Source organism: Puntigrus tetrazona, chromosome 15 (assembly GCF_018831695.1).
Source record: "Puntigrus tetrazona isolate hp1 chromosome 15, ASM1883169v1, whole genome shotgun sequence".
NCBI classification, from domain to species: domain Eukaryota; kingdom Metazoa; phylum Chordata; class Actinopteri; order Cypriniformes; family Cyprinidae; genus Puntigrus; species Puntigrus tetrazona.
In genome coordinates, this window is record NC_056713.1 from 7,618,175 (window position 1) to 7,628,155 (window position 9,981).

General features: G+C 43.4%; 1 protein-coding gene across 3 annotated transcripts; it reads left to right on the forward strand.

Annotated features, from left to right (window-relative positions):
- Window positions 1-3,524: 3,524 nt before the first annotated feature.
- sptssb (serine palmitoyltransferase, small subunit B) lies at window positions 3,525-6,270 on the forward strand. 3 transcript variants are annotated; one of them, XM_043258372.1, is made up of 2 exons: window positions 3,525-3,783; window positions 5,166-6,270. In XM_043258372.1, the coding sequence occupies exon 2, from the start codon at window positions 5,198-5,200 to the stop codon at window positions 5,438-5,440; it is 243 nt and encodes an 80-aa protein (XP_043114307.1). In that variant the 5' UTR covers window positions 3,525-3,783; window positions 5,166-5,197; the 3' UTR covers window positions 5,441-6,270. The 3 variants fall into 3 exon arrangements, with proteins under 3 accessions (XP_043114307.1, XP_043114306.1, XP_043114305.1); XM_043258371.1 differs by having other exon boundaries at window positions 5,169-6,270; XM_043258370.1 differs by having other exon boundaries at window positions 3,525-6,270.
- Window positions 6,271-9,981: the final 3,711 nt, after the last annotated feature.

Consider the following 9,981-nt stretch of genomic DNA (forward strand, 5'->3'; position numbering starts at 1 on the left):
CCATTATCTTTTCCACAATAAAACATATAGAACATAAATGTTTATACTGAGAAACTCTACACTTTTGTCCACTAAATGAGCTCATTTCAAATTTGATAGTTCATAATCTCAAATTAATTTAAAGGCAAATCTTATCATCCACGGCACATAACATCATCAAAGGATTCAGAGAAACTGGAGAAATCTTGTGATGCTCATGGTCTTCAGGTCCTCAGACGACACTCGTCACTCATCATGTTTCTGTCATTGAGATTACCAAATGTGTCCATGAATACTTCAGAAACCTCTGTCTGTAAACACAATCCTCCGTGTCGTCTGCAGATAACAATTAAAGCTCTATCATGATAAAAAAAAGCAATATGTGAAGATGCTCCAGAAGCTCTGCCACGTCCTGTGGGCCAAGATTAATTTAAAATGGACTGTTTCAAAGTGGTCAGATGAGTCCAAATTTGACCTTGTTCAGATCTTCCAGCGTGTTCAGCATTCAGTTCGAAAGTCAGCACCTCTGACGGTATGGAGGTGTGTAAGTACACAAAGTAACAGAAACTCATAACCTCGATCGCCAGACGTCTTCAAACTGTTCTGAAAAGAAGAAAAGAGATAAACATGACCCTGTCCCAACTATTCTGAGACCTGCAGCAGGCATCACATCTAGAAATTAGCTCATTTTGTCCATAAAACTGTAAACTTTCTCAGTTTAAACATGCTATCTATATTCTTTTGTGAATAAAATATTGGCACATGTGATTTCAAATTATAATATATTTATACGCAAACATTACATTTATTTTTGGATATTACATTTATGAATCCCCTCCTAGAGATAGTCGGGCTCACCTCCATGCTCAGCTTGGGCTCTGGAACCCATCTCCTCGAAAGGGGCTGGACTCTTCACTACTTCGGTCGGGCTGGTGTGGGCTTGCTCATAGCCCCACAGCTTGGCCGCCATGTGTTGGAGTTTAACCCGGTGGACGAGAGGGTCGCCTCCCTGCGACTTTGGGTTGGGGGGAGGACTCTCACTGTCATTTGTGCCTACGGGCCGAATGGCAGTGTAGAGTACCCAGCCTTCTTGGAGTCCTTGGTAGGGGTGCTGGAATGTGCTCCAACCGGGGACTCTATCGTCCTGCTGGGGGACTTCAACGCTCACGTTGGTGATGTGAGCGACACCTGGAGGGGCGTGATTGGGAGGAACGGGATCCGTTGGCGGGGGAGGAGGCCAGACAGACTTGGCAGGCCCAAATGTATCGTGAGGGTCTGTTGGAAACGTTTGGCAGAGACCCCTGTCAGGGAGATCTTCAACTCCCGCTTCCGGCAGAACTTTGCCCGAGGGAGGCTGGAGACATTGAGTCAGAGTGGACTATGTTCTCTACCTCTTTGGTTGACGCAGCCATCCAGAGCTGTGGCTGTAAAGTCTCCGGTGCATGTCGTGGCGGGAACCCCCGAACTCGGTGGTGGATACCGGAAGTAAGGGATGCCGTCAACCTGGAGAAGGAGTCCTATCAGGCCTGGTTGGCTTGTGGGACTCCTGAGGCAGCTGACAGGTACTGGTGGGCCAAGCGGGCCGCTGCCCGGGTGGTTGTGCAGGCAAAAACTTGGGTCTGGGAGGAGTTCGGGGAGGCCATGGAAAAGGACTATTGGACGGCCTCAAAGAGGTTCTGGCAAACCGTCCGACGCCTCAGAAAAGGGAAGCAGTGCCCTGCCAACAACGTATACATTGCTGGTGGGAACGTGCTAACCTTGACTGGGGACATTATCGGGCTTTGGAAGGAATACTTTGAGGATCTCCTCAATCCCACCAACACATCTTTCATTGAGGGAGCAGAGACCGGGGACCCAGGGGGGGACTCTACCATCACCCTGGCTGAGGTCACTGAGGTTGTTGAAAAGCTTCTCGGTGGCAAGGCACTGGGGGTGGACGAGATCCGCCCGGAGTACTTCAGGTCTCTGGATGTTGTGGGGCTGTCTTGGCTGACACACCTCTACAGCAGGGGGACAGTGCCTCTGGACTGGCAGACTTGGGTGGTGGTTCCTCTTTTTAAGAAGGGAGACCGGAGAGTGTGCTCCAACTATAGGGGGATCACACTTCTCAGCCTTCCTGGGAAAGTCTATGCCAGGGTACTGGAGAGGAGAATCCATCCGACAGTCGAACCACATCTTCAAGAGAAGCAATGCGGTTTTCGTCCTGGATGTCAGGATATTGGAGGGTTCCTGGGAGTTTGCCTAACCAGTCTACATGTGTTTTGTGGTTTTGGAGAAGGCATTCGACCGGGTTCCTCGCAGTGTCCTGTGGGGGGTGCTCTGGGAATACGGTAAAGGGCCCATTGTTAAGGGCTGTCTGGTCCCTGTATGATCAGAGCAGAGCTTGGTTCACGCTGGAGTCAGACTTGTGTCTCAGTGTTGGAACTGGGAGCGCCTCGGTGTTCCCCCAGAAGAGCTGGAGGAAGTGTCTGGGGAGAGGGAAGTCTGAGCGTCCCTGCTTAGACTGTTGCCCCCGCGACCCGGCCTCGGATAAGCGGAAGAAGAAGAAGCATTTATGAATTGGACTCTATGATCATTAGAATGATTAGTACAAAATAAATAAATGTGGCCGTCAGATTCAGTAACAGACACGGTGATGGCCAGCAACCTAAAAATGACTTCATTAGTCCAGGATTTACATTATGACTCTTATTTTTAATAAACCAATTACTAGAGCCCACTTTTACTTTATACTTTTGAAACTTTTAGAAACTTTCATAGATACATTTTATTATAACAAATAAGACATTCATTCAAGTAATTTACAACATGCACACATTCATTTTCACCTGAAAACTGTTCAGCTAATGTTCTCGTCTTACTGTCAGTGAAATATGTCTATGATAAAAGCAGGAGATATGCATACTAATTGTGTCTGATTATTAGTAAAAGATGTCAGGTGTGATGACGGCACACTGCCCTCCATTTATATTGTTTTCATTTGATTGTTTAATTATATGTAGTTACAAATCAATATGAACAATTAATGACTTTTGAACAAATGATGCACTATGAGCACTTCTGATTGTGTGGATCGTGTAATATCAAACCATAAACTCCCAAATAACGGATCACAGCAATGATTGCTTTTATTTTTTTAAAAGGTAACAAACATTTCTTATATGGAAAACATGCTATAGCCTACCAATAGTGCTAAAAAATCATTTCCTTTTCTGCAGTGTCATCAACGCATAATGCAGAGGTTCTCAACCAGTTTCAAGACTTAAAAGTGTTTTAAAACGAAACAAAAGAAGCAAGATAAAACAATGTGTATGCGGTGCATGCGGCAGGTGACGTCACAGAGTACCGTACTGCGGCTACAGCATCATCACCGCAGAGAGAGAGAGAGAGAGAGAGAGAGAGAGAGAGAGAGAGAGAGAGAGAGAGAGAGAGAGAGAGAGAGAGAGAGAGAGAGAGAGAGAGAGAGAGAGAGAGAGAGAGAGAGAGAGAGAGAGAGAGAGAGAGAGAGAGAGAGAGAGAGAGAGAGAGAGAGAGAGAGAGAGAGAGAGAGAGAGAGAGAGAGAGAGAGAGAGAGAGATGCGCGCACGTAGGGAAAACACAAGGAGCTTTAAAATACGTTTGATCTTTTGCCATTGTAGTACTTTACACGCGCGCGCGCGCACACACACACACACACACACACAGGTGAGAGTGAAGCGGAGAAGTGGGAGGGTGTGTGTGTGTGTGTGTGTGTGTTGAACTGGTAGATCGGCTCACACTCACATCACATCACATCCACTCCCGACTGCAGAGTGACCCGCGGAGGTGAGTGACTTTACCCGACTCCCGTGATGCGTGCTGCTTTCCACGATGAGCATCAATAGACGCAACGACACGACAACTACGCAGCTTGCTGTTTCTAACTGCTACGTTCAGTCACGCCAGAGTAAACGTGCTCATCTAATAACACTGATTTCATCGTGTTTCTCTCGTGCGCGCTTGAACCGTTCTCATGCGCGTCCACGTCCGTATCCTCTATACTTTTTTTATGTAGTGCATCAGAAAAGTCTGTTCTGTTAATGTTTCTGCCGTTGCCTGGATATGGAGTTATGACTCTGCAGTTGTCATGTATAGTCAGGTTTGTTTACGCTTTTTTGCTCTATAGCTGCAGGGAGACTCAGTACAGCCCTGTAAAAAGATTTAGTGGGCTACCTGATGAGGTAAGGGCTCAGTTAACCGGTTTTATTTCAATCAGATTGAGGGCTGAATATGAATGAAACTAAGTGCAGTACTGCTCAACTATATAGCCTTGTTATGCAATTAATAATTGACCATAATAGTGCCATTTTAACTCCAGTTGTTGTTGCATTAGTCTGCATTTTGTGTAAATGTCAGTGTAAATGTTTGGCTTGTTGCTGACACGGGTTTTGCGCCTTCATACATGTGCTGCACTTGTAGATGCAGACGTTGCACGAGTTGAAGACTGGCCTTTAATTGCCCTTGAGCTTTGTTTCAACAGTTATCACACACTTAAACACGGGTCGTTCCATCCCAGCACTCTCTACAAAGGTCACACGGTCCCTGACGTGATTCCAGCTGCGTGGAAATAAACTACCTGCAAATGTAAAATTACCACAGCATTCGCTAAAAGACGCTCTCGGTAGTTGGGTTTCCATCCAAAGTTGAGAATTTAAATAGTGCTAATATCGCGTAAAACATTTGCGAACACGCACCGTTCCCGTCCAACGAGCCAAAGAGACATGCACGGGATAAAAAAGCACTGAATTGAATGATTTTTACATGTGATAACTAACTTGAGCAGGCAGATGAAATAAATGCAGTCATTGGTTTCAAGGATGAATGCATTGCTGTGATTTGGGAGTTCAGGCATGAAACCATCTCGAATAAGCTTGTAAAGGTATTTTTATTCAAAATGTGGCATTTCTATCGCTCCTTCCTGATAGTTTCATCACGGCATGCGTTTTCATGTTTTCAGAAGGGCAGCCTGTATCGGTGATGTTTATTTTGTTTCGCGTGATAAAGTTGTTATCAGCAGTAGCAGACGACGGCCCTAAAAATAAATAATGCAGTGCACGAGGGATGCCGCAGAGTTACTCATTCGTGTCGTATATATTCACATGCCATGGTTTGATGTGTTTGTTGTGCTGTCAGTATGAAAGGAAGCCTCACCCTGTTGTCTTCCCCAGCAGCTCGTAGCACGGCTGTGTCGTTCCTCCGCATGGATATGAAGAACATGAGAGAGTATGTGGGCTGGCTGTACTATCAGTACCTGCTGGTCACAGGCATCTATGTGCTGGAGCCGTGGGAACAGTCCATCTTCAACTCGATCCTCTTTACTATGGTGGCCATGGTCATTTACACCTCCTATGTGTTTGTTCCCATTCACGTGCAGCTGGCGCTGGAGTTCTTCTCCGAGCTGGTCCGAGGCCAACCGGAGAGCACAGTGGCCCTCATGAACTAGCGGCGGAGGAAATGTGATTACTGGCTTGAAAACTTGTTTATTTTCTACTCAGGATCAAACAAGCCATGTCTAAGCCCTTCAAGTCTTCCACGTTCGCCTGGATTGCGTATGCAAAGATTCGGATGGATTCCAACCGGAGGCTTTGCATGATATCACCCATCACTTGTGGACTCTGCCTTGCGGTTAACGTCCTCGTCATCACTGGTGGACAATAAGAAGATCGTGATTCTGACTCCATATTAGGGGTCCACGATCAGACTGAGATATTGCTTGCCCCAGTGCAAATTAAAAGTAGTTTTTGCATACTGAATTTTTATATTCTGGAACTTTTGTAATCGCCTATGCAATGTGAATGCTCTACATGTTTATATTTAAAGAGATTTCTGCACTTGTCTGTAAATCAATAGGCTGGTGGTGGTGGGACTGTCTTCCATCATGTCTTCAGTCGCTGCTGCTGCTGATGGAAATGCATGCACACAAATGTTCGCGTGGAATCTGTGCGCTGCAGGCCCGGAGCAAGCATCATTCACAAAATTATAAGCACTTTAACATTTATTAAACATCTGTGGTTGATGTTCCAGCCACTAAAAGAATGTAGTTGTCACCGCTCAGCTGACCACACATGTACATCAAGTAGATTTCCTTTGGCCTTATGGAATGATGACTGGAGTTACCAAAAGATTTCTTTCCTAATTTGTCTGATTTCACGTGCTTTAAAAGATATTTGTGTATTTTAACTGTCTGTTCGATGTGATCAACGGCAAGCAGTGTAGAGTGCCACTTTTCCTGTGCATAATATGTGTATAATGTATTTTTAATAAATAATTAAATTACACAAAATACCTGTCCCATTTCCTGTACTTTCTTTCACAACGTGCAAATGTAAAACTTTTGAAAATGTTGTAGGCCTAGGACTTCCATCTACAAGAGGCAATGTGTTTATATATATATGTATTTCAAATCGTCTAGCAGGAAAGCAGTCAGACTGGTTTTCCGTGTTGAAAGTTATTGGTGCCTGGAAGGCTTTTCTAATACCGCTCCAACAATCCGGTTTTCCCACCTGGCTTTCTAAAGACTTCAGCACACCTGACAGCCGGATCTGAATTCCTTCTTAAAAGAGATGCTTTTCTTCCTGCAGCCAGATCTCGCCCGCGTGAATCAGCATGTATCATATATCCACCGACACTTTAATGGAACATTTTAAGAGAGCAGCAGCGAGACAGTTACGGCTACTTCCTTACCACTTTTTTCTTCTTCACTACTTCTACACCCGCATCTGCTTTTCGCCGTTTGTTGCAATAGAAGGGTCTTGTTTCTAACAGAGCCGTGTCGGATATCACACTTCAGCTTTCACAACGAAAACATGATTAATACCAAAACAATGTTATGATTACAGTCACGACTCATTTATTCCATCATGTTCCGGTTGATGGGCAGTTTGGCCTCAAGTGTTTTTGACCAACTTTCAGTGTACTTTCTAGCAAGAAACTGGTGTCGTAGTAATTAAACATTAACTTAGTCATCACCAGAACTCTCTATATTTAGTTGTAGATTGTTAAACCGTTATTCTGCCTGTGAAGACCATCCAGAAACAGCTCCAGAAGGTACCTTCTCGAACAAAGGCTGCCTGCAAAGTCATCACCTTATCAGTCAACCTGTGTCCAAATGTGCATACTGTCAACCCTATCTGCCCTAAATAGTATTGAAAATGACTAATATCACATAGAATATAGAACGACTAGTACGCACACTGGGACTCAAGCATGGAGTCTGTCCTAAAGAGCTGATGATCTGAATCAGGTGCGTGAAATAAGGAAGACATACAGCACCGGAGCTGAGAACCACTGTATTTATGCTGACTTCACTGCAATCCAACATTTCCCATTTCCCACTTATTGTTGCATTCAAGCGCTTTGTTCTTGGAAAGAATAAAATGTAGCATCCCATTATCTGACAACCACATAAACATTGACCGTGCTAGATAGCTTGCTAATGACTCTGGAATTTGGGTCAAATGCATGCCGATTTCTGTGTTTATACATACAATATGCTTCAAATGTTTGTTCATAAATAGCTTATAAATACAATACTTTGGCAACAAGGCAATAAAAGTTGTTGTAAAAACGACTTGTCATAAAAATGTCCAGTTGCCTGATTATTTATGTCCAGTTGCTGATTTTCGATATCATATACAGGCATCTACTGCCATTTATTTGTAGCCTGAGAACTACACACCACTTTCATCATGGCAGGGATAAGTACTGTGCTCCCTAGATAGGGATAATGCAGTTTGCACCATCTCTCCTGAAAGAAGATTGAACCAAGACCAACGCCATTATAAAGTCTGCAACATCTATCCGATTATCTTCGACTATCTCATGAAGCAATTTTTCGATCCATTTATCGATAATGAATCAGATGGAGTCTGTGGGTGTTACCACATCAACGGCGGGAAACATTAACAGATGTTATCCAATTATATTGTTATCCGTGATAATAGTGTTTGTTCTGAGATACACTTAACCTTGTTAAATGACGAAGTGAATATAAATCTTTCTCATTAAAGCTGTGCATTGACGTACAGTGCATTCATGTCGCGGCCATTGTTTTTACATTAATCTACACTTTTAAGAATAAAAAAGATTTGTAATGACCAGAAATGTATTAAAAGTAATAAAGAAAAGTGAGATATATTATTCAAACCCTTTGCTGTGACACTTGAAGTTTAGATGCTTAGCGTTTCCGAGGATGACTTTTGAGATTATGCTATGCTTTGACTTGGAGCCCAGCTGTGTCCGTTCACATGATCAGAGCAAAAACCAAGCCACACAACTTATACAGACTTGAACCCACTCATTAAAGACAAGGCTTTGAGAGGATCTGCAAGGAAGAATGAAAGAAATCCCCAAATCAAAATGTGCAAAGCTTGCCAAACCAAAGAGAGGTTTGGATTTCCATGAGCACCAGCATACAGCACACTGAGCAGAAAACACTTCACATACACAGACAAACAAGCAACAGGTGAGCAAAGTCAATGAGTAACCATGACAACAAATGAGTAACTATAAAAAACTAAGGACATGATTGGAAAACAGGAGGAATACACAGAATATAATGGTTTTTATTTAGCTTGCTTTAGAGTTGATATATGATTGAAAAGTACCCCAAATGCTTTCAATGATATTGATGTGCATGACGTCCTGTTTTATAGCATAGAGCATATCAATCACAAAAGATACTAAGAGAGTGCACGGGATGAAGAGAAGGTTTAAAACCACAAACAAGACTACAGCAACGAAGAATCCTAAAAGAAGATGATGGCGTAGAAGAAGGAAGGACATCCGGCAATCAAAAACGAATCACAGAGACAGATATTGAATTGGAGTTTCCTCATAAAGTAATAATTAAGCCACTCTTCAGAAGTGTGAAGGACACCTGATACCTTCCTGATGGGCACTTAACAGTATCTCCAGTATTGCTGTCTAGAGTTGGATTATGGGGCTTGGAGCTTAGCAGATTTTTGTTTTGTGTAGGAGACTTTATTGTTACTATTGCCTCCTGTGAAACATAACTAAAAACTGAGCCTCAAACAAGAACAACTCCAAGGCAGTCTTGAAGGACCCTACCTGAATAATTAAAGGTGTAAGACACAAGTCTGACTGCTGGAGAAGGTTAATCACCTTATACGCTGCGCAAAACAGCAAAAGTCAAATTCGGCCTAACTTAAGAAAGAGTTGTACGGCTCAAAAAATGGATGCCGCATGCCCAGCTTTAGTTTCCATCATATGCATTCATGCATATGCATAAGTTTCAGGTGTGCTAAAACTATGAGTGTGAGGTGAAAACCAACAATATTTTTGAAAATTATAATAATGTTAAAACGGTAATGTCTGCTAAGGTTCAGTCGGCCTGGAACAAAACCCCTTCACAAATGCAGGCTACGGCACTTTCACCTGAACAATTAGGAGCTGCAGTGAATGACTGAACAAATATAAACCCTACTGGGTTAAACACACCCAAACGTGTATGCGTCAAGATCCAGTTCTTTCCTGCTGCAAACAAAATTACGACGGGCTGAATTGAGACGTGCCCTGAACTCCGTCTATTCATCTCACCGACCGCACGTAAACACACAGCCCCGCCGCCCACTCCGTTCCTCTTTCAGTGTTTACTCAAGGCAAGCTTTTAAAGGAATGCGTTTAATGAGTAGAACACTGAAGGGTATGGAGCTGACCGCAAAAAAAAATGGACCATCAGGTAGATTTATCTGCATATAACCCAACTTCATTATTCATAAAACCTGCAGGTTCTTCATCAACCCATTTCAACAAACCCTGCCACTGAAGCAGGCGAAGAACAGGTGTGACGGTCATCAACGTCACGTTCTCAATGCAATAAATAATCCTGTGAAAGCCGTCAAAGAAAGGTGTTTATTGCCAAAGACAAATCTCGGCCATTCATTTGGTCCAGGAGCGAAGGAATTTGAATATGAAGGGAGTGGTGTTCGCCGCAGGGAACAAACCTGCTTAATAGAAAACCAT